Below are 26680 nucleotides of genomic sequence, written 5' to 3'. Positions count from 1 at the left end.
TATGTGATGGCTGGTTTTGTAAAGAAAAGATCTTGAAAGCACCGAGACAGGATCACAAATACCACACCAGCTGAAGAGTGTGGATGCTTTTAAGCTGCAGTTGCTGACAATAATAGCAAGGAATCAAGTACAATAATCAACTGAAATTCCCCTCCCCTCTGGTTGCAGCAGTTTGCTCATGTAAAGAAACAAACAGTTGATCAGGTTACAATTATTCATCATTTATGAAACAAGTTGGAAAAAAAAAAAAGTAATGAAGCCTTCAGCACCTTCTGGAGAGGAACTGGACATGTTAAATAACCTGTGCTGCAGCAGTAATTCTTATCTTGCTGATTTGCAATGTGTTATGAATTAAGGCTAAAGGTCTCTTTAATCTAATGATCCTATGATTTTATAACTCCTAAAAGCCAGATGTGCCTCAGAGGTGGGAGTCTGGTGCTTAAATAGCAAATGCAGCAGGTAGTGGTTTACAGGTCCCGTTCCTGCAGATTCTTTCATGGATCTTTAGATCCGAAGGGCTCATTTATTTGCTGTGTTGCCCCAGTGTAGCTTATACTAAAATACAACATCACAACTCCCAAATGCGGAGCAAGTGAAGCACTTCAGTCCTGTGGGGATGCTCACACCTCTGCCTTCTTGAAGCTGGTAGAAATTTGAGCCTACGTTCAGGTGGGGCACAATGAAATATTTTCAGAAATCTACTGAATCAAGTCTGAGCATCATTGTATGCTATTCCAAAGCCACCATTATTTCAGGAGTTCCTTGATTCTTTGAAGTTTTCTTTCTGTAGTCTGCAACTGCATTTAGTGCTCGTTGGTGCACTCAGGTGCACAGGACAAGAATCCTCAGGTCCATGCTGCTTTTGGGTAACTGTAGAGCTAACAGGGTCAAAACAGAGATTGTAATTTCATTATGGGCTTTAGAATTAATCTTATACACACATGCTGTTCATCGTGCAAAGAAGGTACTCTGGAAAGTACAGAATATCCTCCAAGAAAAGGCATCAGTAACATTTAAGAGTTGATACTTGAAGGCCTCCTGCCAGCTTTTTGACTTCTGCAGCTCCTGTCTAATAAGTGACAGAGGTGAGTTACTCTGCAGAGTAGCTCATAGTTCAGTATGAAGAGTAGGATCTGTTGGGCACGTGGTTCAGATTAGTTTTTAGAGCTGGGCAAAGCACAACAGAAGATGGAAAGACAGTGAGCAGCTGAGATGCACTCTACCAACTGCATTAATGCAGGTGATAATGCTGAGATTAATTAGAGTAACATTTGAGGCAGTAGCAATAAGTCTGCCCCAAAAATTATTTAAAAATTGGGACCTAAAGCATCACTATCAGCAAAGGAAAAGCAATTTCTAAGAGAGAACTATAGACCTCCATCAGAAATAGCCCCAGGGGAAGGTTAGGGGCCCGGTGTTCCACCCTGGCGCTGTGTAGCAACTACGGTGCAGATCAGAAGCAACAGTTCTGCTCGCATGATGCCGTGGCCGCCCCTGATGTGCTCACGTGTCAGGGTGACCCTTAGGTACCAGCTTCCCCTTCACACTGCTACCTACCCTGCCGTGGTACCCTTGCTCAGCCATGCGCTTGGCCTCCTGCTGCACTAACTCCTCACAGCGCTGCTGCGCTGATCTCTCTTCTTCCTCCTCCTCCCTCTGGCGCTGCTGCTCCTCCCGTTCTTGTAAGCGGCGCTCTGTCAGCTGGGCACAGAGAAGATGGGGCTGTTACGGCAAGATGGGACACAGGCTGGGCGCCTTCCACAGCTGGGTGTGTGTCTGGAAAGCGTGCAGTACCTGCGCCTCCAGCTCCTGCCTGCGCGCTGTCTTCAGTTCTTCCTCCTGCTCCTTCTCTCGCCTACTCAGTTCTTTTGCCTCTTCAAGTTCTTTAATCAGCTGCTCTCGATACTTTATAGACTCTTCTTGGGCTCGTCTGTTTAACTCCATCTTCTCTTGGATCTGGCGCTGCCTGCCTGCAAGGACCTTTGTGAAGTGAGAGGATTAAGGGAGAAGATAAATCAAGAACTGGGGAAATCTCAGTGCAGACAGTTAAATCATTCTCAGGAAGTGTATCAGACCAGCACAAAAACTCTGCCCTGGGTACTGAAGGCTGTAACCCTCTGGAGGGTGGAGGGTTACAGCTGGAACAATAGCTTCAGCAAACCAAGAGAGACACCTCATCAAAAAAGGTCATTACCTCATTCATCAGGCGATCTCTGGCTGCCTTCTCTCTTTCCCATTCTTCTTCCCTCTTCTCCCACACTTTTTTAGCTTCCTCACTAAAAGAGAGAGAAAGAATTATCTCTAAGGTTACTACTTAGAGTTAAAAAAACCCCTATATATTCCATGGGCATATAGACAAGCTACTCTGTGCTTTAGAGGAGCACTTGGGTTTCTCTTCATGTTTGTTCCCAGGCAGCTAACGTGTCCGCCCCACCTGTGCCTATTTCAGAGAACTGCTCTGATTTCTTTGTTACTGAACAGCAGGAGGTAACACAAAGGAAACACTGGCTTGTAGCAGTACTTCTAATCTGCCCCAGGCACAGAAGGGCCTCGGGAGGAAGCTTGTCTCTTCAACAGGGACAGTACTTCACACGGGGGTGGGTAGTTAAGGGCATTGCTGGAAAAGCTCAAGATTTTGCAAATCTTCCCTCTGCGACAAAACCTTGAACTAAAATTTGATGGTAGCACACACTGTCCTGTCACAGTGAAGATGTTCTCTGTACTGGGGGGAGCGTAAGGTGAACCTGAATGAGGAGCCCGAGGCAGCTTTTATCTACAAGCCCTCAGGTACAAAAGGAAAAACTATGCAGGTTTTGGAGTCACTTAGACTAAACCCCTCCACATCAGTAATGCAGAATCATTGAAAGTTGGTTACAAAGAACTTACAACTAAAAGGTAGTTCTTGCCATCTGTGTGTTACTACCTCTTTTTTGTTATTAAAGCTGTTGCATTAAAGCTAACATAACAGAAATTACAGACTAGGTCTCGGGCTGAGGTAATTGAAAAACAGCCTCAGGCTTTGATGCTGTCTGTACTGGCATGCAGCTGCCCCGCACAGTACTTGGCACAAGGAATGAAGGGGCAGCACTCGCTTCTGCTGCAGTGCTTCTAGACCTGTAAAGACAACCACACACCTTTTTCTAACATGCACTTTTCAAAGCCTATTTAACAAAGATGACTGGAGCTCTGCCAACCAGGAGGGGGTATTCAGCACATACGGTCTCTTTAGATGATGCTCAGAGGTGGGCGGACTCACCTAAACATAATCTGCAGCTCTGCCTCCCTCTCCTTTTCTAACTGGAGCTGTTCCTCAATGACACGTTTCATCCAGGCAACATCTGCAACAGCTTTTTCCCGTCGCGCGGACTGGCGGCGCTGATCCTCATCTTCTTTCTCGAGGAGGGCCAATAAGATTTGCCGGTCTATCTCCTTGAGAAAAGCCACAAGATTAACAGCTATCCAACAAGCTTCCAGCCTGTCTGCAGGGCTGCCCTCTACAAATTATTGGTGACACAGTGTCAAGAGTGTGCTCAGGAAGACGCTCAAGTCTGCTGGCTTCCTCATGATCTTTTTGCTCCAGCCCTGTTCACAAGCTGGAAGGGGCTTTCTAACTAATTATCTGTAGGCAGACGCATAAACAAAACACAAAGAACAAGTTTATTCAGCACACAGTATCTATAACATATAAATCAAGGGGTATTTTCTCTTACCAGCTCCTCTTGTATCTGCTGGGCTCGTCTCTTTAACTGGGCATTACACTGATGCCTCAAAAAGCGACTGAAGGAGGAAAAAAAAAAAATAAAACATTCAAACTGACTCTAAAGCCCTATGTTGTTATATGCTGGCACTCAAGAAGGTGCATCTATGATAACAGGCAACAGAGGTACCTGCTACCGCTAACATGAACAAAAAGAAGTAACGGCACCAATGCATTTGCTTGTTGGCTGTTCCCAGTGCTTCCATCAAAAACTAAATATTTACAACCCACTGCTGCTACCGGCAACACCTCCTTGTGCCACAAGTTCTATTTCATACATAGGAACAGATTCTACCCAAGCCGTGCCGAAACAAGCTACGCTTGATCACATACCCAAGCTCTTTCTTCTTCCGCTGCTCTTCCATTTGTTTCCTTTCTTCTTCCAAGTTTTCCAGCTCCCACTGCTGCTTTAATAAATTCTGCCGTTCTTTTTTCAGCTTTGTTGTCTAGAAGGAAAAAACAACCACCAAGAAAGAGTACGTCAGAGAGCTGGACAACCCAGAGAGAGCGTTTGTACTGAGGTTTGTACCCTGTTCTGCTCCTCTGCGAGCAGTCAAAATCCTCATTGCAGTAAATATTCCACTTTAGTTTCATTTGTGTCTCAGTGGCTCATGGCACAAGAGACACCGTGAGGAGCCCCAGCTAACAAAGCCTTTGACCTGAACCTGTCACACTTAGAAGTTTCTACAAGTCTTTTTTTCTCATCTGGTGCAGCACAAAAGGGAGCTCGCATTTCAAGAGGAGCAAACAAAAGCTACCAGAACTCAGGTAATATGCCAGTGTTCTTCTGGCAGGAGAGGCCTACATTACTAACAGAAATTACGTCACAGCTAACTTTGGTCCAGATTTAATCTAGCAGAAACCTGGAGGGAAGGGGTCAGGCCAGTGTTGCTGTATTTCCAAGTGAAACCATGAACTTCCTTCTCAAATGAGGAGAAACTAAAGATTACCTCTGTCTCCTGTAATTTCAGTTCTTCTATTTGTTGAAGCAACGTCTCCTCTTGCTTCTTCTCTTCCAGACGACGCTTCTCTTCCTCTTGTCTCATTCTTTCCAGTGCTTCCCTTCGCGCAATTTCATATTCGTTTTCATAACGTTTTTTCTCTTCAAGTTCAGTTGCTTCTTGCTTTCCGAGCCAAAAGAAAACATGGCATTTAAGGTTAGGCTAACGCAAAGAAACAGCCTCTGGCTCAGGAAATCCACAAATCAAACTCCTGCAAGCTGGCATGTATTGGGAAAACACGGAACAAAATACGCTAGGAAGGAACACAAGGACAACCCAATCTACTGATCACTGCCTGAAAATGGTTATCAGTCTATACACAGCCTTCGCAGGACCCCGCACAGGTGGTCTCACAAATACACTCAGATTTTCCTATTACAACTTAGATTATTGGTTTAATTAACTCTGAAATCTGTATTTGAAAGCCTCTATTATTCTTTCACATCAAAATCACTGTATTCCCATATCTAGTATCAGCATATTCAAGTACTCTTGCGGCTTTGCACTGGCTCTGCACTGCCGTTTGCTCTTAGACGAGCACCCAGAGCCACACTGAATCCTGCAACGGCTCTGTTCAGCAGACGGCACTGGATTTTCTAGGAGACGGATAGTGTGTACTTGTTAGACAGGAACGATGGCTCTTCATTAAAAGCATCCTTCCTGTCAGCAGCTCCTGTCATTCTGCGGACACCAGAACTCCCCATCGCTACAGGAACGAGCAAGGCAAACTCAGTCATTATTTGGTTCAAAACTGGTGCAAGAAAAACAAATAGCCAATTCCTATTCCTTCCACATTCGAGCCGTGTCTGTACAGGAAGGCAAGCTGTCTGTCACACGGGTCAAAAGGCACCTAGTGTCACACCTCCACCTGCTCATGTGTTTCAGGAATCCGCCCCCCAGCGTACCTTGGTTTTTTGCATCAGCTGGTCGCCCCAAGCCTCTGTCACATGCTTCCTGTGCAGCTCCGACTCCACCTATAGATGACAACAGATGCCATTAGTACCAGAGGCTCTCCCATCCCCTGGGATCTGCTGGACTCTGGAGCACCATCTGTCCCAGCTTGTAGCCCCAGCAGTTTCTAGGAAACACTACAGTGAGACCAGAGCTGTGGCGGGTAGAGCAGCCGGTCAGCCGGATAAAGAATAAGGAAGCACCAAGGACACGGCAGGTACAGATTTAAAAAGCACCTGAGAATTTTACATCACAGGCACTGAAAATCTGCTCTGAGTCAGAACAGATTTCTGACTGTTTTTGAAAAATACCAGCTTTGAGGGGCCTTCTTACACAGTTAAGCAATTTTCTCCTTTGCCTTTTGCTTATCAGAACTTAGGACAATTGCTGTGACTCAAGATGTGATTCAAGATCTGCAACAGTAGATATGTGATGACTTTCGAGTTTAATAAATGCAAGGCAGCAGGGACTAAAAAGAAGGTAACATCACCTCCCGGAGCTCAGCATTGTTTTTCTTCCAGTGCTCATACAGCAGCTGCTCAGCAACCTGGAAACACGAGAATGGGATTATGTCAGAATACAGAACAATTTGAGATACCAAAGCCTCCCAAGGCAGCTATTAGTTAACTGAACCAAGTGCTGAAACACACTGCGCGGGGCGCTTCTATCCATGGAATTACAGAGTCATAGAATAGTTTGGGTGGGAAGGGACCTTTAAAGGTCACCTAGTCCAACCTCCCTGCAACGAGCAAGGACATCTTCAACTGGATCAGGTTGCTCAGAGGCCCGTCCCACCGGACCTGCAATGTTTCCAGGGATGGGGCATCCACCACCTCTTTGGGCAACTTGTTCCAGTGTCTCACCACCCTCACAGTAAAGAATTTCTTCCTTATATCTAATCTAGATCTCCCCTCTTTCAGTTTAAAGCCATTAGCCCTTGTCCTACCGCTACAGGCCCTATTAAAAAGTTTGTCCCCATCTTTCTTCTAAGCCCTCTTTAAGTATCAAAAGGCCACAATAAGGTCTCCCCAGAACCTTCTCTTCTCCAGGCTGAACCCCCCCAGCTCTCTCAGCCTGTCCCCACAGCAGAGGGGCTCCAGCCCTCCCAGCATCTCCGGGGCCTCCTCTGGCCCCGCTCCAACAGCTCCGTGTCCTGCTGTTGGTGCCCCCAGAGCTGGGGGCAGCACCGCAGGGGGGTCTCCCCAGAGCGGAGCAGAGGGACATGATTCCCCCCTCACTCTGCTGGCCACGCTGCTGGGGATGCAGCCCAGGGCGCAGGGGGCTTTCTGGGCTGCCAGCACACGTTGCCGGCTCGTGTTGAGCTTCTCATCCACCAACACCCCCAAGTCCTCAGGACTGCTCTCAATCCCTTCACGCCCCAGCCTGTATTGATACTGGGGGTTGCCCGAACCCAGGTGCAGGACCTTGCACTTGGCCTTGTTGAACCTCATGAGGTTCACACAGGCCGACCTCTCAAGCCTGTCCAGGTCCCTCTGGATGGCTCCCCTTTCCTCCAGCGTGTTCACACAACACATGGCTTGGTGTCATCCGCAAACTTGCTGAGGGTGTGCTCAATCCCACTGTCTACGTCATTGATGAAGATATTAAATATCCATCCTCCAGCAAGTGCAATTCACGCATCTAAAGCAAGGGAGTGGCCTTGCCAGTCCTGTCACCGGGAAAGGCTGTATGACTGCTACTTCATTGCCAGAGATGAGGAACGAAACCCAGGCTGCGAGGCCTCTCCTGGTGCCATGCATGGCCAGGCTGTGGGGGTCCCCGCCGCTCCCCTCACCTTCCTCCTCTGCTCCTCCCGGCTGGCTCGCAGCTCCTCGCTCCGCTGCTGCATCCTGGCGAGCTCCGTCCCACCGCCTCGCTGCAGCTCACGCAGCTCTGCTGCCAGCACCTCTCGCTCCTCGCCAAGCAGCCGCCGCAGCCGCTCCCGCCGCTGCTCCAGCCGCACCGCTGCCTCCTCCGCCTCCTGCCGCACCGCCGCCAGGCTGCCACACAGAATGGCAGGGTTTGGAAGGGACCTTCGGAGATCATCTCCTCCAACCCCCCTGCCACAGCACGGTCACCCAGAGCAGGTTGCACAGGAATGCGTTCAGGCGGGGTTGGGGTGTCTCCAGAGAGGGAGACTCCACCACCTCTCTGAGCAGCCTGTGCCAGGTCTCTGCCACCCTCAAAGGAAAAAAGTGTTTCCTCTTGTTAAGATGGAATTTCCCGTGTTCCAGTTTGTGCCTGTTGCCCCTTGTCCTGCCACCGGGCACCACTGAGAAGAGTCTGGCCCCATCCTCTTTCCCCCCGCCCTTTAGATATTGCTGAGCATTGATGATGTCCCCTCTCAGTCTGCTCTTCTCCAGCTGAACAGCCCCAGGGCTCTCAGCCTTCCCTCAGCAGAGAGGTGCTCCAGTCCCTGAGCATCTTCGTAGCCTCTGCTGGACTCTCTCCAGCAGTTTCCCGTCCTTCTTGAACTGGGGGGCCCAGCACTGGACCCAGTGCTCCAGGTGTGGCCTCCCCAGGGCAGAGCAGAGTGGGGGGATGGCCTCCCTCGACCTGCTGGCCATGTCCTCTGCAATGCTCCCCAGGAGACCACTGGCCTTCTTGGCCACAAAGACACATTGCTGGCTCACACTCAGCGCCTCAGGCGGAGCCCCCGCCACCCCCCCCTCCCCGCTCCCCGGCCTGGCCTCCCCTCCCGGTCCCCCGGCCCGTACCTGGGCGGGACGGTTCGCGGTTGGCTCCACCGCGCCTGCCTGGAGCAGCAAATGGCGGCCTGGGCGAAGGACCGGCTGGCTCGCTCCCACTGCTGCCGGTTGCGCGCCTCCAGCTCCCGCCGCCGCTCTGCAGCCCAGCGCTCCGGGGCCCGGCCCCGGGCCGCCCAGCGCAGCGCCATCGCCCGCCGCCCGCCGCCAACGGCCGCCGCCATGGCAACGCGCCCGCCCGCTACGGGCGCCGCCGAGGGACAGCCCGCGCCGCGCTTCGCGGGAAGGGACGGGGCGGCCGCCCGGCGCCGGGCTCGCCCCCGCCGACCTGTTTTTCCGGTAAAAGACACCCGAGTTTGGGCTCCAGCGCCAACCTGTTTTTCCGGTAAAAAACACCTAGTTTGGGGCGTAAAACCCCCTCCCCGCGCTGGCGGCAGCGGCCGAGCTTCCCTCTCCCCTCACCGCCAACTCCCCGTTCTTTCTCCCTGGGGCTGGGGGTCGGTTTTCCAGCCCTTCGCAGTGTTTAAAATTAAATTAAAACTAAAATAAAAGCCCTCCCGCCGCCGGCCTCAGGCGGGTTGGTTTGCCCAGCGCAGGGCAGGCGGCGAGGGCCGCGCTGACCCAACCATCCGCTCCCTATGAAAAATTTATCTCCCCTAAATAATTAACGACGACCGGGCAGGAACAGCGCGCCGGGCCGGGGCCGAGACGGCGTAAACAACCGTGGGGGGGACGCTCTGGTTCCCCCCCCCCCCCCCCGCCGCTGCCGGGACGGGGCCTGACTAGGCCGGCGCCGCGCCGCCCCCGGGCCACAGCGGGGGGCACGAACCGGGGCGCGGTGGGCGAGTCCGGCCAGACCCGGGCTACCGGCATGAAGGGGCCACCGGGCCTGAAGGGGCTCTGAGGGGGGCGTAGCTCCGCCCCTCATCCCCGCCCCCGCGTCCCGATTGGCGGGCGGGCCGTGGGCGGTGCGTCGCCATTGGTGGGCGCGGTGGGGGCGGGGCGCGGCGGCAGCGCGCTGCCGGGTCGGGCGGTGGAGCCGGAGCCGGAGCCGGTGTCGGTGCGGGGCCGGTGCGGAGCGGGGCGGGCGGGGCCGGGCCGGGCCATGGCGCTGCTGCTGGAGCACGAGTTCAAGCCGCTGCCGGCCGACAAGCAAGTCGAGACGTTGCCGTTCCTGGAGGCCGTGGCGCACCTGCCGCCGTTCTTCGGTGAGCCTGGGGACGACCGTCTGCGGGGGCGGGAGCTGCGGCAAGGCCCGGCCCGGTACCGGCCCCGCCACTGCGCCTAGCCGTGGCCGGCTGCGGGCAGAGGGCCCTAGGGCCCTGCCGGTCCCGGTAGCCCCTACTCGGTCCCGGCTGCCCCCCTTCTGGTCCTGGGTGCTTGCTCCTGGGGTTCCCCCGGTTCTGGGTCGTGTCCCTCCCTGGTCGGTGCTCACCGCCGGGCCCGGCTGCTCCTCGTCTCCGGTGCCTGGTGTCCCCCGGGGAAGCAGCCTGGCAGGGCCGGGGTTGCATCACGGTCCTGTCAAACTTGCTAGGCAGCCCCATTGGGAAACGTCCCGCCGTCCCTGGGGAGCCGCCGACGCCTCAGCGGGGCCCGGCCGCCTTCCCCCGGTACGCCCCGGCCGGAGGCGCCGCTGGGGCCGGCCTGTGGATCCCACCCGCGGCCGCTCGCCCCAAGCCGGGGCCGTGGGCGCACGTCGGCATGGCCGCCCTTGTGCCACGACGGCCTGCGCTGCCCTCCACAATGTCAGCTATTGTGTGACGGCTTGGTGGCAGGGCTCGGCCGGGCAGGACACGGGGCTGCCTGCCTGGGGACGGGCAGAGAGTGTCCTGTGCCTGTCGTGATGCTCTGGATCATCGCATTAGGGCCGTGTCCTAGAGCCGGGGCTCGGAAGGTCACTGGTGGGGCCGGGGTGACCCGGAGGGCCGGCAGCTGCTCCCCATGGCCGTGTGCGAAGCCTGAAGAGCCCTTTGCTGGCCGGTGTCTCGGTGCCCTGGCAGTGGTTAAGGTGAAACCACTTGGTTATGACTCGAGTACTTTGCGGTGATTCCTGTGTCCCCGAATGACTAATCGTCCTCCCTCCGTGTTTCCACAGACTGCCTGGGGACTCCCATCGTCTACTCGCCGGTCAAAGCAGACCTGACTGGAAATATCAAGGTAGGAAGGGGCATAGGAGGGCTCCGGGGGGGTGAACCCCCCATCAGAGATGCCATGGGATTGGAGAGGCAAGACCTGAAGGTGTTTAAAAGGGCTTTTCTTCCCATGGGGGCTTTCGGGCTCAGCGTCGGCTCGTCTCGGTCGCGTGTGTTTATTAAAGGGGGCTCCCTGATGAAAGTACCCTTCAGCAGCCACGGCGTTCGCTGCAGGCACCGCGTTTCCCCATGCCGCAGCCGTGGGCACTATCCCGCCGCCACTCTGCCTGGCAGCTCCCGGCTGCCAACCCCCCCTTCTCTGCTCTCTCAGAAAATCCGGGCGGTTTACGACTCCAACCCCGCCAAGTTCAAAACGCTGCAGAACATCCTGGAGGCGGAGAAGGAGATGCACGGCTCGGCCTGGCCCAAGACGGGCGCGACGCTGGCGCTGATGTGGTTGAAAAGGTGACTCGTGGCGTGGGGGGCTGCTCCAGGCTGCATCCTGGCACATGGGGAGCCCGTCGAATGCCATCCAGAGTCCCTTCGGGTGGGATCTGCCTGGGGCAGTGTGGGGTGCAGAAGCAGGAATGTGCAGGGACAGGAATTAGCCCTGCAAGGGGGTTGTGCTCCGGGGCTGTGGGTTTTGGGGGGGCCTGGATGTCCCAGGCTCAGGGGGTGCTTTGTTGGAGGCTGGGAATCAGCATCCCCTTCCACACCCCGATGTCTCCGCTCTTCTCACAGGGGCCTGAAGTTCATGCTGGTGTTGCTGCAGAGCATCTCCGACGGCGAGCGGGACGAGGAGCATCCGAACCTCATCCGAGTGAACGCCATGAAGGCTTACGAGATCGCGCTGAAGAAATACCACGGCTGGATGCTGCAGAAGCTCTTCATGGTGAGCGCTGGCGTCTCCGCTGAGGAAAAGCAGCCTTTCTTTGAGCCCAGCTGCTTCCTTAGTTGCCCTGAGAAGTGACGTGCTTTAGGGGAATAAGGGCTTGGAAACACGGGAAGCTGCTGATCTATTCGGAGCAGTATTCCCACGGGATTCTCTCTGCGCATCCCTGCTTCTCTGAGGGTCCAGCCACCATCCTCAAGGTTGTTCCCGGGCGCTCGCAGGTGCACGGGAACAACCCAAACTGGGATCCTGTATATGGGATGGGAAGGACTTTGGGTTTGTGGGACCCTTACAGCTTCTTCCCCTGTTTTATAGGGCTCGGTCTACGCTCTTCCGTACAAATCGGATTTGCTGAAGGCGTTAGAGAAGGGGAAAGAAGTCAAAGAGGAGGAAAGCATAGAGAAGATTCATCAGTTTCTCTCCAGGGTCACCCCCATCCTGGATGCGATTTATGAGATGTACACAAAGATGAACGCCGAGCTGAGCTACAAAGCCTAAAAGGCTCACGCGGGACTAGCAGGGCTTAAATAAGGCGTGACGGGTGCTACCTGTGTCTTAATCACTCAGGCAGCTGGGGCTGCTCCCGGCTGTCAGGCGACTTTGATTCTCCTCTGGATCTGCAGTGGATAACCTATTTTCTTAAAAAAAAAAAAAATATATATATATATTAAATAATTAATTTTCTATTGAGAATACGGCAATAAAACAATTGTACCCCGTGTCATCATGGGATTTCCCAAGCTTTTGTACTAAAGAGGAAAAACAAGTGTTTCTAGTCCTAACCGCTGGGTTTATGTCTGCTGCGGTGCGGGGAATGAAGCGTGGCTGGCGGCAGCGTCCTGTCGGTGCTGCCTTGGCTCTGCCCTGACTCTCGGACTGCTCGTCGGACTCGCCCGCTCGTCGGCACCCCGGTGAGAAACTTCCCGAATGATGCCGGCGGCATCCGTGGCGGAGGAGCCGGTGACTTTCCCGGGTGACCCCAACTCCTCCGGTGCCTGCGTGGGAGCGAGCCCCCTCTGCCGCCGGGGCGGCTGTGCCGGCTGAAGCCGGGGGACTGTCCCGACGCCGGGTTCGTGGAAGCACGAGTTGCCTTATTAACCGACCGACCGCCTTACGGTGCTGCCGAGCCCTGCGCCGCGGGGCAGGGAAGCAAAAACTTAATAAAAACTCACGGTAACCTCGGCCTGAGCGGCTGTTCTGGGGCTTGTTTCGGGGCTTGTTGCAGAACTGTTTCTGGGGGAACTCTTTTGGGGAGGGTGTTTTGGGGCTTGTTTTGGGACTGTTCCTGGCGGGGGGATTGTATTGAGGAGGGTATTTCTGGGGGGCTGTTCTGGGGAGGGTTTTTTGGGGGGCTGTTTTGGGGAGGGTGTTTCGGGGTTGTTCGTCGGGCAGGCTGTTCCGGGGAGGGTCTTTTTAGGGGCTGTGCCTGGTGGGGGGACTGTTTTGGGAAGGGTGTTTTGGCTTGTTCCTCGGGCAGGCCGTTTCAGGGAGAGTGTTTTGAGGGGCTGTGCCTGGGGGGGCTGTTTGCAGGAGAGTTTTTGGGGCTGTTTCAGGGAGGGTGTTTCGGGGCTTGTTCCTCGAGGAGCTGCTTTGGGGAGGGACATTTGGGAGCCTTTTCCTGGGCTGGGGGCTGTTTTGGGGAAGAGTTTTGGGAGCTGTTCCTTGGGGGGGCTCGTTTTGGGGATGGTTTTGGGGAGGGTGTTTTGGGGGACTGTTCCTGGTGGGAGGGTGTTTTCGGGGCTGTTCCTTGGGGCGGCTGTTTTGAGGTTGTTCCTTTGCGGGGGCGGCTGTTTCAGGGAGGGTATTTCGAGGCTCGTTTTTGGAAGGTGTTTCGGGGCTGCCGGTGCCCGGGTGCCGGAGGGGGCGGGCGGGGGCGGGGGCCGCTCCCGCAGGCGGGTCCCGGTGCCGCCCGCCCCCGGAGCCGGGCCGGGGAGGGGCCGCTCTCCGGGACGGGCCCCGCGGCGACTCGGCGGCGCCGGAGCCGGCGGGACCCGTGGCGGGACGTGCGGCGGTAGGGGCCGGGAGCGGAGCGGGCAACCGGGGGGGGGGGGGCTCGGGGTTCCGCAAAAACGAGGGGCGGCACGACCGTGGGGGTGGCCGGGCCGGGCCGGGACGCAGGTACCGGGGCGGGACAGGGGTGACGGGGCGGGATGGAGCCCCCAGGGTAGGACACGGGGACCAGGATAGGATGGGGACCCCGGGGCAGGACACGGGGACCGGGTTGGGATGGAGCTCCCGGGGCAAGGACACAGGGACCGGGGCAAGATGAAGCCCCCGGGGCAGGACATAGGGACCTGAGTAGGATGGAGCCCCCAGGGCGGGACATTGGGACCTGGGTAGGATGGAGCCCCCAGGGCAGGACATAGGGACCTGAGTAGGATGGAGCCCCCAGGGCGGGACATTGGGACCTGGGTAGGATGGAGCCCCCAGGGCAGGACATTGGGACCTGGGCAGGATGGAGCCCCCGGGGTGAGAACGGGGCTGTGGGATGTGCTCAGCAAGGCAGGGTAGAGGCCCATGGGCTCCCGGTGGCACCACCGGGGGTCCTGACCTGTCTGGCCAGTTTGGGGGCTCGGTGCTCTGAGGGTGAGGTGCTGGGTGCATTCCCTTTGGGGAAGGGGTTACCAACGGCTTTGAAGTTCATTCATTGGACCACGCCAAGTGCATGGCCCTCACCCAGGTGGGCATGGCCCCGGTGGCGTGGTTTACTTTGGAAGGTGGCTGCTTCGCTCCGGATGAGTGTTTCCACCAGGGCTGAACGCGAGCACGATGTGGTTTCAGTGATTCACTCCTACCCGGGGCCCTTCATACTGTCGTTTGAGGAACACTTTAATGTGGCAAAGTCTGCAGCACCCGCTAATGGGGCGTCCTCCCTGACACCCACCCAGGGCATGTCCCTGCACCTCCCGGTGTCGGCGCCAGCATCTGTGCCCCTGTGATGGGCTGGAGTTGGGGGGACTAACTGGGGATACTGGTCTGGGTGGGAGGTAACTTGGTGGCAAGCTGGGGAGAGGTGGGAGCGCACGTGGGGGAGCGGACGGGAGAGTTTGTGTTGGATGCGAGCGCCGGGGCCGTGCGGGCGAGCCTCAGCACGCGGTGAGCTGCGCCTTGACTCATTTATTCCATGGGGTGAGGAAGTCTGAAAAATAAAAAACTCAAATAACTAACAAGCCAAATAAAACCCCATTGACAACACCTTTCCTGGCAGCGGCTGTGCCCGTGGGAGCGCCCGGGCTGACGGCACTGGCCAGAGAGCTCGGCGTTTCCGACACGAGCTTCCTGCCCCGGTCGCTGGCGGCAGCCACCAGTCCTGGCCCCACCTGCCCTTTCCACTTGTCCCCTCGCTTCTGCCCCACATAGCCCTGGGCTCCGGCCTCACGGGCATCCCCAGGACTGCCTGCCACCCGTCCGAGTCCCCAGCCGCTTCCTACAGGGAACAGTGTCCTGTGCCGGTGGCTCCCTGGCTCTGCCCTGGGCTCTGGCCGCATGTGACAGCCCATGCCGTGTTTGAGCTTTCCCCTGAAGCTACGCTTGTCCCGGGGCTGGGATTCCCAGCGCGGCTGAGGAGTTAGGTGCTCTGTCCCCATGGTCCCCCTGCACAGCCCGCGGGGTTGGCGTGCTTGGCAATCCCCTCTGTTCTGTTGTCCCAGGACAAATCGGCCATGCTGGGGCCCGTGTTTGCCCGGGGTCAGGGTGTGGGACCTGCGGGCTTTGGCAGGTGCTTGTGGAATTTCTTGCAGAGAGGGCGATGGTAGGAAAGTCAGCGAGGAGGAGAAGTGGTGTCGGGTCTGTGGCTCGCCCCACGTCTCCCAGGGCTGCACCGTCCCCGCTGGGTGTCCCCCAGGGCGGTGGGGGGGGACACCGCTGCCCGAGGGCCCCCTTCTGCTGCAGGATTTTGGGGCTGTTTGCAGCCCTCGTCCCCCGTGTCCGTGTGAGCATCATGTGCCCCCACCGCAGGGCTGCCATGGGACATGCTGCCTAATTAGAAGCACGTTATCCAGCAGAGATCCCTGCCTGCCCCGGGAGGGCCCAGCCTGCCATTATGGCTTGTTGTACAAAGCTGCAGCCCAGCAGAAAATGATACGTTTCCCGGCTGCTTTTTCTGTCCCGGGACCCGCAGGGAGGGCTGAGCTCCCCAGAGGCAGGAGCTGGGCTGAGCCTTAACGTTGATGTGTTTCACGGGCGTGTTTTCTTGGAAAGCGGGGCTGGGGGACAACCCAGGGTCACTGCCCTGCCTGTCTGTGTCTCTGCCATTGCCACCTGCCTGGAGGGACCTGGCGGGCAGAGCACGGCGCTGCCGGTGGCACGGTGCGGTGCTTTGCTCTCCACGCTGGTAGCGTGGCTCTCCTGCAGTCCCGTCTCTCTCTGGGTAACCTAAACCCATAATTTCTTGTCCTAACCGCTGCTCCTGCCTTCCCGCGGGCTGTGGCCCCCCTGCGCTGCGTGTGTCCCCCTCCCGGCGCCCAGCGTGGCACCGCGGGCACGCAGGGCCAGCTCCCACCGAGCCCCCCATGGCTGTGGGAGCAGTGGGGCATCGGAGACCAGCCCCGCTCCCAGCCCTGCTGCGGTGGCAGCTCCCCGCTGCCTCCCGGTGCTTCCCAAGGCGCGGGGTGTATCCCAGGAATGTTTTCTTTCCTTGGGCGGCAGATGGGAGCGCACAGGGTCTGCTCTGTGCCCTGTCCTGGGCTGCACCCAAGCTGACCGCAGCGGGGAGAGGCAGCGGGGCCGGGCTCGCCCTCACCCATCCCGGCTGCGCTTTGAAGCCGACAGTGCTGCAGCCGGCGGGGCCCCCGCAGACGAGAGGGGTCCCCAGGGCTGGGTAGGTGCGTGGCAAGGAGAGGGGCAAGCCTGGAGATCGTGGGCTGTGGGGGCTCCCAACTGCTGCTGGGGTCGGAGACGGACCTGTTCCTGCGCAGGGGCATCGTGCCCCGTGGGAGAGGATGGGGAGGGACAGGCGTTATTTGGGGATGACACTGGGTTTTCCTCTGACAGGTCTCCTGCTCTCGGGGAAGGAGCTGGGGGTTGCAGCCGCCCAGGCTGCTCGTACCCATCCCTCCAGACAGGGAGCATGGCAGACACTGAAGACCCCCCCCGCGCCATTGTCAGCGATGCCGGGGACGGCCCGGGGGATGACGGGTCCCTCCAGAACGACTCCTTCCCGCTCTCCTCGCTGGCCAACCTGTTCGAGAGTGAGGACACCCCGTCCCCTGCAGAGGCGGCCCGGGGCCCCCCCGGTGCTGGGGATGGAAAGCAAAACCTCCGCATGAAATTCCACGGCGCCTTCCGAAAAGGCCCCCCAAAGCCCATGGAGCTGCTGGAGTCCACCATCTACGAGTCGGCCGTGGTCCCCGCGCCCAAGAAAGCCCCCATGGATTCCCTCTTCGACTACGGCACCTACCGCCATCACCCCAGCGAGAACAAGCGCTGGCGCAGGAGGGTCGCAGAGTGAGTTTGGGGATGCCCGTGCATCCCAGTGCCGGCTGGGAGCGATGGGGTGGGGGACACCCCGGGCGCGCTGGGTGCAGCACCGCGGGTATGGGGGTGCCAGGCAGCTGGGGACGGGGACAGACCCCTCCCTGTGGTTCCTGGAGTGGCGCTTTGGGGTGCTTCGGCCAGGGGGTGCCACGCACACGGGGCTGCTCCCAGCCAGTCCCAGTGGCAGCGCTGGGCTGTGCCGTGCCGTGCTGTGGGTCTGCAGCCCCACGGTGCCGTGGGGCCGGGAGCATGGCTCCCCTTCCCCCTTGCCGGCGCCGTGAAAGAGGCTCTGTGCGCCCAGCCGCTCCCCTGGCCGGTGCGGACGTCTGGCTCCCCGGCATGAAAGGGCTTTTCAGGAGGGCCTCCACCCTCCTGCGCCAGGAAACCGGAGCCGGGGGGGGCCAGCCCGCGGCCGGGCACACAATGCCCCTCTGTGCCGGGCACCTGGGGCGGCTGCTGTGGCCCCCAGCCACTGTCCCCACCCTGGGGGTGCAGCCTGGCTCGGGGAAGCGGGGTGTCCCTGTGCCCCACGGGGAGCTCGGTGCCCTGGGTGGGCAGGGATGCAGGCGGGTGGAGGGGGCTGGGGTGCCCCATGTGTCCCCAGCCCCTGAGATCCCTGGCTGGGGCGGCCACTGTCCCTCCTCCCCCCATTCCCCATGCCCGGAGCCGGCCGGTTGTCCCCAGCCCTTCCCGCTGCCGCCGACTGCTCCGACCGGTCTGGCTTCACCCGCGGCACTGGAGCGTGGCTGAACCCACGGCTGCGGGGCACGGCTGGGGGCCCAAAATGCTGCGGCACCCAGACGGGAGCTGGCAAGGCACCCACCAGCCCCCGTGGGTGATACTGGGAGGTGGGATGCTGGGAGCAATGGGCTGCAGTGGGTCAGGAGGCTGCCCCGGCTCCTTAGCGGACCCTTGCTGGGGGGGTGCCCCATGCAGCTGAGTCACCCCGAGCTCACTGCACTAGTGGGAAACCGAGGCAGCGTCTCCGGTCCCCAGCGCTGGCGCTTTTCCCGCAGGAAGCAGGCACCGGGCACGAAGGGGCCGGCTCCCAACCCGCCCCCTGTCCTCAAGGTCTTCAACAGACCCATCCTCTTCGACATCGTGTCCCGGGGGTCCCCGGCCGGCCTGGATGGGCTCCTCTCCTTCCTCCTCACCCACAAGAAGCGCCTCACAGATGAGGAGTTTCGAGGTGAGCACCTGGGGCTGGTCTTGCCCAGGGACCCCCATGGTACCAGGGCTGTGCCGGGCCATTGGTGGGCCCCATGTCCCCACAGGGATGGTGATGCACGGCACCATCCCCCTGTCCCCACGGGGATGCTGATGCACAGCACCGGCACAAGGGGCTGTGGCGTGCGGTGCCTGGGACGAGCTGGGGATTTGGCCAGGGAGTGCAAGGGTGAGAAGCTGGGCACCCCCGTAGCCCAGGGGGCTTGCCCCAGCACCCCCCCTCAACACCCTCTGCTCCCAGAGCCCTCCACGGGGAAGACCTGCCTGCCCAAGGCGCTGCTCAACCTGAGCGGGGGCAGGAACGACACCATCCCCCTTCTCCTGGACATCGCCGAGAAGACGGGCAACATGCGGGAGTTCATCAACTCGCCCTTCAGGGATGTCTACTACCGAGGTAGGGGGGCGTGGGGCCACCGCTGGCCCTGCCCGGGCATGGGGGACCCCGGGGAGGTTTGGGGACCAGAGCAATAAGGACCCTGGGGAGGATGGAGGGCTCTGGGGGGGCTCAGGGACAGGAGCAGCAGGTATCCCGGGAAGGCTGGGGACGTGGGGGACGTCGTGGGGCGAGGTGGGGGCTGACGGGCTCTGGCGGCGCAGGTCAGACAGCCCTGCACATCGCCATCGAGCGCCGCTGCAAGCACTACGTGGAGCTGCTGGTGGAGAAGGGAGCGGACGTGCACGCCCAGGCCCGCGGACGCTTCTTCCAGCCCAAGGACGAGGGCGGCTACTTCTACTTCGGTGAGCGGGGAGGGAGCCGGCGGGTCGCCCCGGGGGGACTGAGTGAGCCCCGGGGATGGCCCCGTGGCACGGCGAGGGGGACAGGCACCCCGACGACATGCCGTCCCCTGCAGGCGAGCTGCCCCTCTCGCTGGCCGCCTGCACCAACCAGCCCCACATCGTGCACTACCTGACGGAGAACGGGCACAAGCAGGCGGACCTGCGGCGCCAGGACTCCCGCGGCAACACCGTGCTGCACGCCCTGGTCGCCATCGCCGACAACACCCGCGAGAACACCAAGTTCGTCACCAAGATGTACGACCTGCTCCTCGTCAAGTGTGCCAAGCTCTTTCCCGACACCAACCTGGAGGCGCTGCTCAACAACGACGGCCTCTCCCCCCTCATGATGGCTGCCAAGACCGGCAAGATCGGGGTACGGTGACACCCCCCCACCCAGGTCTGGGACCCTGCTGTCCCCGTCTGCAAGGGCTGAGCCCCTGTCAGCTCTCGGCTGAGACCTGTCGCACTCAGTGCATGTCCCTGCCAGCAGCGAGCAGCACGGCTTCCCTCTGCAGATGATGCTGGAAACCTGCACGTGCAGCCTATTAACCTGGCTAATTAACCTTTCCCTAATTAACCCCAGGTCCTTGGCTCGTCCCATCCTTTCCCTTCACTTGCCCTCCTCCTCCCGTGGTGTGGGCGGGGGGGGGTTTGTTAAAAATGCAGAAGCTGCAGCATCCTGGGGGGGTTGCCCACTGCGACGGTGTCCCTGCACCCTGGGAGCCCCCCAGGGGTGCAGGGGGGGGGTTGGGGTGCGCAGCGGCAGGAGAGGATGTGCGTGGGGTGGGGTGGGAGGAGAGTGGCGTGCCCCGAGAAGGCAGGGGCTGGGTACAAGTCGGCCCATGGGCGCGTGGTCCTCCCTCCGGCAGATCTTCCAGCACATCATCCGTCGGGAGATCACGGACGAGGACGCCAGGCACCTCTCGCGGAAGTTCAAGGACTGGGCGTACGGCCCCGTCTACTCCTCCCTCTACGACCTCTCCTCGCTGGACACCTGCGGGGAGGAGGTGTCCGTGCTGGAGATCCTCGTCTACAACAGCAAGATCGAGGTGCGCAGGGGCCAGGGAGGGGCTGGGGGGTCCACAGGGCCAGGTTCCCGCTGACGGCGCTCATGTCCCACCAGAACCGCCATGAGATGTTGGCCGTGGAGCCCATCAACGAGCTGTTGCGCGACAAGTGGCGCAAGTTTGGGGCCGTCTCCTTCTACATCAGTGTGGTTTCCTACCTCTGCGCCATGGTCATCTTCACCCTCATCGCCTACTACCGCCCCATGGAAGGCACTGTGAGTCCTGTGGCACAGCCCCACAGGCCAGCGCCTCCCGGCAGGGGGGTTTTGCTGGGTCTCTGCCCCGAGCAGCCCTGCCTGCCCTGGGATGGTGGAGCAGCTCAGCTCTGTCCTTTCCCCGCAGCCCCCCTACCCGTACACCACCACCGTCGACTACCTGCGCCTGGCCGGGGAGATCATCACCCTTCTCACCGGCATCCTCTTCTTCTTCACAAACGTCAGTGTGGTGAGGCGGGGGGGTCCTCCCGTGGGACTGCTGAGCCCTCATGGTCTCCGTGCAAGGAGCGACTCGAGGGCGACAGCCCCCTGTCCCGGGGCATCAGCCCCTGCTGCGATGCCCCCCCCGGACACCGGGACCCTGCTGTGCAGGGGCTTTGCTCCTCTGACCGCCCCGCAACCTCTCCCTCTCTTCCCCAGATCAAAGATCTGTTCATGAAGAAGTGTCCAGGCATCAACTCCTTCTTCATAGACGGCTCCTTTCAGCTGCTCTAGTACGTGGGGGACCCCCGGGGCCTCCCCAAGCCACAGCACCCCGGGGCTTGCAAGGAGCGGTGGCCGGTGGTGGCTGTCGGTGCAGGGTCTGACACTGGCTCTCCTCCAGCTTCATCTACTCGGTGCTGGTCATTGTCACGGCGGGGCTGTACCTGGGTGGCATCGAGGCGTACCTGGCTGTCATGGTCTTCGCACTGGTTCTGGGCTGGATGAACGCACTGTACTTCACCCGGGGGCTCAAGCTGACAGGGACCTACAGCATCATGATCCAGAAGGTCTGGTGGGGTTGAGGCATCTTCTCCTTCCCCAGCTGGGCTGGTTCTCCTATGGACGTGTGGCCCAAAAGGAGGGTCCTCCATGCTTTCTTTAGGGTTTCTTGGGGCTCACCAATGCCCTGCTCTCAGCGCTGCCTTCCCCACGGCATGGCTCGGCCATGGTGCCCCAGCACACGGCTGGGCGCTGTGGTCCAGCACGTCTCACCCCCCTCTCCATCACTTGCAGATCCTCTTCAAAGACCTTTTCCGCTTCCTCCTGGTCTACTTGCTCTTCATGATTGGCTATGCATCAGGTAGGCGCCTGGCCAGCGAGCCAGGGCTTGGGGAAAGGACGAGCCCTGTGGCATGGTGTTGCGTGAAAAGGGGCAAAGGGGATTTGGCAGAAGATAAACCCCCTTGCGTTCTAACACTCCTCACCCAGGTGGGAGGCTAGGTGCGGCTGGGTTTAGATTCTGAGTGATGCCCAATTCAGCACTACCGGTCCAATCGCGCTTAATATGTATTAAACTATTACGATTTGGGTACACTAATAGTGGGCTGCGCCTCCAGTCTTGTCGTGCTCCTGAACTAGCACGGCCACGCTCGAGTCTTTGGTCGCGTTCAGTGAGAAACCGAAACGGCTAGCTACTGAAACAGTGCAGTTTATTTAAACAACAGATATACAGGTGCTTCGGATTGCCGGTGATAAATACACTGGCTGCAAAGCACGTGCAAATAACGATATTGTTAAGTGTACAAAATGTGTGACAAAGTTACAAATGATACAGCCTGGCTATAAATGTAGGATAGAGGTTCTCTAGAGAAATTTCTAAGTTCCCCGAGGAAACACTCGGTATAATCTAAGTCTTACTCAAAGGCGTCCCTTTGGGGGGGAAGAAAGGCTCAGCCCGGCAACTGATCCCGGGAGCTGGTGATGGAGTTCTCGACTTGTTCGCGATGGTGTCTTCCCCGATATCACGCCTCTCTCGGGCTATTTTTATACTATTTTTTTATCTGCAAAGTGGAGTTTGAGTGACTTTAGTCATAAATACTTTTATTATGATTGGTGTACTCAAGGAGGAGTGGTCGCACCCTGGGGGCTGGTAGTCTTTGGGATGGAGGTGTGTTTTGGTACGTTGTAATCAGCAGAGTTCGCACAAAGGACAGCATTTCATCAAAATTTGACGAAATGTTGGCTCGGGTAGTGAGTAGGGCTGCTTATCTGTTTCGTAGTAAGCAAGTAGGCAGCTTCTCTGTTCCGTAGGACCATCTCGTTCCCATATCTGCTCTTCGTCACAAGGGAAGGCCACGGAATAATCGCTTTCCGTTCCATCCCTCGTGTAGTTTCGCAAACAACCATGTACAGGGAATCGCAGATGTTGCATTCTTCACGTGCCAGCTGTGGCTGTGTTCTACCTCAGAAGCCTCTTGATTTTATGACTTTCCTTAATGTGTGAACAACGCTGTACTTTTGTATTCTTGGCCAATTTAGTAATTATTCCACACGTGGCATGGCCAGGGAGGGGGCTGTGGAACTGCCACACAGTCCCACCCGCCTCCTCCTGTGGTGGAGAGGGGCTTGGCCAGCTCGGAGCCACATGGGGACCTGTTGTGGACCCCATCCTTGCCACTGCCCCCATGGACTCGCCCTGTCCCTTCTCTTCCAGCTCTGGTGTCCCTCCTCAACCCATGTCCCAGCAGTGAGTCCTGCAGCAAGGAGGAGTCCAACTGCACGGTGCCAACCTACCCCTCCTGCCGGGACAGCCAGACCTTCAGCACCTTCCTGCTTGACCTCTTCAAGCTCACCATCGGCATGGGCGACCTGGAGATGCTCGAAAGCGCCAAGTACCCCGGCGTCTTCATCATCCTCCTCGTCACCTACATCATCCTCACCTTCGTGCTTCTCCTCAACATGCTCATCGCTCTCATGGGTGAGACCGTGGGCCAAGTCTCCAAGGAGAGCAAGCACATCTGGAAGCTGCAGGTACCGCCCCGGGAGCTGCACTGCAGCACGCCAACCTCCATCAAAGCAGCACCACCTGGGTGAGGGACCCCCATGCCTCCGTCCCCAAGAGGCTGAAGGGTCCCCGGTTTCCCTGGCAGTGGGCCACGACCATCCTGGACATCGAGCGCTCCTTCCCCGTGTTCCTGCGAAAAGCCTTCCGCTCGGGGGAGATGGTCACCGTGGGCAAGGGCACCGATGGGACGCCTGACCGCCGCTGGTGCTTCAGGTAAAGGCAGGGGCCCTTGGGAGCGCTGGGGAGCTGGGGACCAGGAGCAGCTGAGCCTCTGCCACCACAGCGAGCAGCATTTTGGGGTGCTGGCATCCTGTGTCCATTTGCTGGGTAGTTTGTACTAGCCTGGAGCCAGGTGGCATTGCTGGTGGCGGGATGGCACAGGGATGCAGGAGCTGCCACCCTGGCTCCCAGCCACTCCATGTGGATTCCTCAGGGTCTGACCTTCCCCGCAGGGTGGATGAGGTGAACTGGTCCCACTGGAACCAGAATCTGGGCATCATCAGCGAAGACCCAGGCAAGAGCGATACGTACCAGTACTACGGCTTCTCCCACACCGTGGGCCGGCTGCGGAGAGGTGAGTGCGGTGCCATGGGCTCGGAGCATCCCTTGGGGTCTGCGGGGAGGTGAGCGCGGTGCTGTGGGCTGGGAACATCCCTCGGGATGCTTCTTGCAGCCCCTGATGAGCCCCAGAGCAGATTTGCTTTGGGGGCTGGGTGGCGTGGGGCTGACGGGCAAGGGGGGAGCAGCCCCAGGCTCCCGGCTCTGAGAAACTCCCGCTGTCTCCGCAGATCGCTGGTCGACGGTGGTGCCGCGCGTGGTGGAGCTGAACAAGAGCTGCCAGCCCGAGGAGGTAGTGGTGCCGCTGGGGACCATGGGGACAGCGGAGGCACGGGAGCGGAGGCACGGCCAGGCCTCCAACTCCCCGCTCTAGTACGGCAGCGCTGGGAGCCACCGGACTCTGCCCAGGCCCCCGGCACAGCCAGCAGAATCACGGACCAGGCTTGGATGGTGCTTGTCTGCTCCTCAGGGATTCGTGCAGTCTCCATCCCTCCGGCAGCTGCTGTCCCAGCGGGTGTGCAGCCCAGACAGGGTGTCCTGGCCCTGTCCCGGCAGTGCTGGGGGTCTCCGGCTTGCACAGATGAGCTCCAGTGCCACCGCTTCGCTTTGCCGCGCCGGGGCCATCAGCCATGCCGTGCCGGGAACCTCTGCTGTGGGCAGGGTGCGGGGAGCGCAGCCCCCTCCACCCACCAAGGCTAATGGTTTTTGCCACACGTTTTTGCACAAGATTTATACGACTATTTATTTAGTAATAAAGACTGACCTGCCACCGCCGCCTCCTCCTGGCATGCACTGACTCCAGCTGGGAGAGCATCGCTGCGGGCAGGTCTCCGGGAGGGATGCAGGAGCCGGCATCCGTCCCAGCAGCAGATGCCACCCAACACCCCGAGCTCACACTTCTCTGCAGATGGACCCTCCGGTGGTACCCTGTGCTGCCTGGAGCGTGCTGCCAGCCTGGCAGGGCACCGTGATGCCTGAGCAGAGCACCCTGTGCCCGCAGAGACAGGCAGGGCCGCACTGGGCAGCGGGTGGGGGGTCATGGCTGGCTGCAGCACCCGGCGTTGCCCTCCCGGCTGTGGCTGCTCTACTCGGGAGATCCCAGCCCTGGCACCCCCACGGTGATTCGGTGGTGTGTGGCCAGCGGTGCACGGCTGTGAAACACGGGTATGGTGCATGGATGTGGTGCATGGATGCAGTGCATGGATGCAGTGCACGGCTGTGCTAGATGGTTGTGGTCCACGGCTGCGGTGTACAGGTGCAGTACATGGCTCTGGTGCAGGGCCGTGGTGCAGGGCTGCGGTGCAGGGCTATAGCACACGGTTGTGGTGCATGGCTGCAGTGTACAGGTGCAGTACATGGCTGTGGTGCATGGCTATAGCACACGGTTGTGGTGTGTGGCTGCAGCCTACAGCTATAGTTCATGGCTGCAGTATACAGGTGCCGTACATGGCTGTGGTGTGTGGCTATAGTGCACAGTTATGGTGCGTGGCTATAGTGCATGGCTGCAGTGTACTGCTATAGTTCACGGCTGTGGTGCACAGCTATAGTGCACGGTTGCGGTGCGTGGGCTGCAGTGTACGGCTATAGTTCATGGCTGCGGTGTACAGGTGCAGTACCCGGCTGTGGTGCACGGCTGTGGTGCACGGCTATAGTGCACGGTTGTGGTGCACGGGCTTCAGTGTACGGCTATAGTTCAGGGCTGCGGTGTACAGGTGCAGTGCAGAGTTGTGGTGCACGGCTATAGTGCAGAGTTGTGGTGCGTGGCTATAATGCACGGTTGTGGTGCACAGCTGCAGTGTACAGCTATAGTTCATGGCTGCGGTGTACAGGTGCAGTGCACGGCTATAGTGCACAGTTGCGGTGCACGGCTGTAGTGCACGGCTGTGGTGCACGGCTGCAGCTCACAGCTATAGTGCATGGCTATAGTGCACAGTTGCGGTGCACGGCTGCAGTGCACAGCTATAGTGCACGGCTATAGTGCACAGTTGCGGTGCACGGCTGCAGCGCACAGCTATAGTGCACGGCTGTAGTGCATGGCTGCAGCTCACAGCTATAGTGCATGGCTGTAGTGCACGGCTGTAGCTCACAGTTGCGGTGCACGGCTATAGTGCATGGCTGTGGTGCACAGCTGCAGCGCACGGCTATAGTGCATGGCTGTGGTGCATGGCTGTGGTGCATGGCTGTGGTGCACGGCTATAGTGCATGGCTGTGGTGCACGGCTGCAGCGCACAGCTATAGTGCATGGCTGTAGTGCACGGCTGTAGCTCACAGCTATAGTGCATGGCTGTGGTGCACGGCTATAGTGCACAGTTGCGGTGCACAGCTATAGTGCACAGCTATAGTGCATGGCTGCCGTGCACGGCTGCAGCTCACAGCTATAGTGCACGGCTATAGTGCATGGCTGTGGTGCACGGCTGCAGCTCACAGCTATAGTGCACGGCTATAGTGCACGGCTGCCGTGCACGGCTATAACGTACGGCTGCGGTGCAGGGCTGCGGTCCGTGGCCGCACGGCACGGCCGCGGTGCTGGGCCGGGGATGCGCGGCTGCATCCCGCCGGGGCCGCCGTTCCACGGGAGGGCAGCACACACCGTGCCATGCCGGCCCCGGCCCTGGCAGGCGGGGGGGAGCCCGGGGCCCTGCCGGGCACCTGCCCCACACCCGGCCGGGCGGACCGTGGGGCTGGGCGGCCCCGAGCTGCGGGGAGCCGCACCGGGGGCAAAACGAGGGTCTGCAGCCGAGCTGGGCACCCGTCCCGGGGTCCCTCAGCGCCCCTCGCCCTGCCATCGGGGGGGATGCGGGTCCGCGGGATGAGGCCGTTGACCCACTCCTGCCCAGGGGCTCTGCTGTCGGGCAGGGAACGTGGCTGAAATTTGGGGCCTGGGCCCTGCCTGGCGGCTCCAAGATGAGCACCCAGCGGGATGAGCAGTGGGACGGGCAGCACTGCCTTGGCAGGATGCTCCCCATCCCATCCCATCCCACCTCATTAATCATGATGCCCCTTTCCTACTCATCTCCCTTCACAGCCACCTGCGACGGCGTCGTTTCCTTTTGCGGTGTAGGGCTGAAGGGTTTGGGTGGGCATCAGTGGCATGGTGGCACAGTGACATGGTGTCAGAGACCCTGGCCAGGGCCCTGGGGGCAGCCCAGCTCACTA

The 26680-nt window shown here is 59.3% G+C and overlaps 3 protein-coding genes across 7 annotated transcripts; 2 read left to right on the top strand and 1 right to left on the bottom strand.

Annotated features, from left to right (window-relative positions):
- Window positions 1–71: 71 nt before the first annotated feature.
- On the bottom strand, window positions 72–9265 carry TCHP (trichoplein keratin filament binding). Of its 4 annotated transcripts, none has more exons than XM_074606152.1 (12): window positions 8427–8779; window positions 7505–7709; window positions 6200–6256; window positions 5664–5732; window positions 4708–4881; window positions 4091–4203; window positions 3711–3777; window positions 3257–3429; window positions 2195–2276; window positions 1795–1980; window positions 1558–1701; window positions 72–1167 (listed from the first exon to the last, which is right to left on the bottom strand). In XM_074606152.1, exons 1-12 carry the CDS (start codon window positions 8636–8638, stop codon window positions 1162–1164), a joined length of 1488 nt encoding a protein of 495 aa, XP_074462253.1. In that variant the 5' UTR covers window positions 8639–8779; the 3' UTR covers window positions 72–1161. The 4 variants fall into 4 exon arrangements, with proteins under 4 accessions (XP_074462253.1, XP_074462252.1, XP_074462251.1 ...); XM_074606151.1 differs by having other exon boundaries at window positions 72–878; XM_074606150.1 differs by lacking the exon at window positions 72–1167 and adding an exon at window positions 9244–9265 and having other exon boundaries at window positions 1396–1701; window positions 8427–8742.
- A 178-nt stretch (window positions 9266–9443) lies between these two features.
- GLTP (glycolipid transfer protein) lies at window positions 9444–12162 on the top strand. Of its 2 annotated transcripts, XM_074606155.1 has the most exons (5): window positions 9444–9622; window positions 10510–10571; window positions 10878–11011; window positions 11288–11438; window positions 11754–12162. In XM_074606155.1, exons 1-5 carry the CDS (start codon window positions 9520–9522, stop codon window positions 11934–11936), a joined length of 633 nt encoding a protein of 210 aa, XP_074462256.1. In that variant the 5' UTR covers window positions 9444–9519; the 3' UTR covers window positions 11937–12162. The 2 variants fall into 2 exon arrangements, with proteins under 2 accessions (XP_074462256.1, XP_074462255.1); XM_074606154.1 differs by having other exon boundaries at window positions 9482–9622; window positions 10510–11011.
- A 1217-nt stretch (window positions 12163–13379) lies between these two features.
- Window positions 13380–24298, top strand: TRPV4 (transient receptor potential cation channel subfamily V member 4). Its single transcript, XM_074606175.1, has 16 exons — window positions 13380–13449; window positions 16431–16883; window positions 17930–18102; window positions 18382–18534; window positions 18738–18878; window positions 18992–19290; window positions 19787–19966; window positions 20041–20199; window positions 20327–20419; window positions 20620–20693; window positions 20804–20969; window positions 21196–21262; window positions 22616–22932; window positions 23052–23179; window positions 23419–23540; window positions 23755–24298. Exons 2-16 carry the CDS (start codon window positions 16507–16509, stop codon window positions 23895–23897), a joined length of 2592 nt encoding a protein of 863 aa, XP_074462276.1. The 5' UTR covers window positions 13380–13449; window positions 16431–16506; the 3' UTR covers window positions 23898–24298.
- The last annotated feature ends 2382 nt before the right edge of the window (window positions 24299–26680 follow it).

Source organism: Larus michahellis, chromosome 13, assembly GCF_964199755.1.
Source record: "Larus michahellis chromosome 13, bLarMic1.1, whole genome shotgun sequence".
NCBI classification, from domain to species: Eukaryota; Metazoa; Chordata; class Aves; order Charadriiformes; family Laridae; genus Larus; species Larus michahellis.
This window is presented reverse-complemented; position numbering and strand designations above follow the sequence as displayed.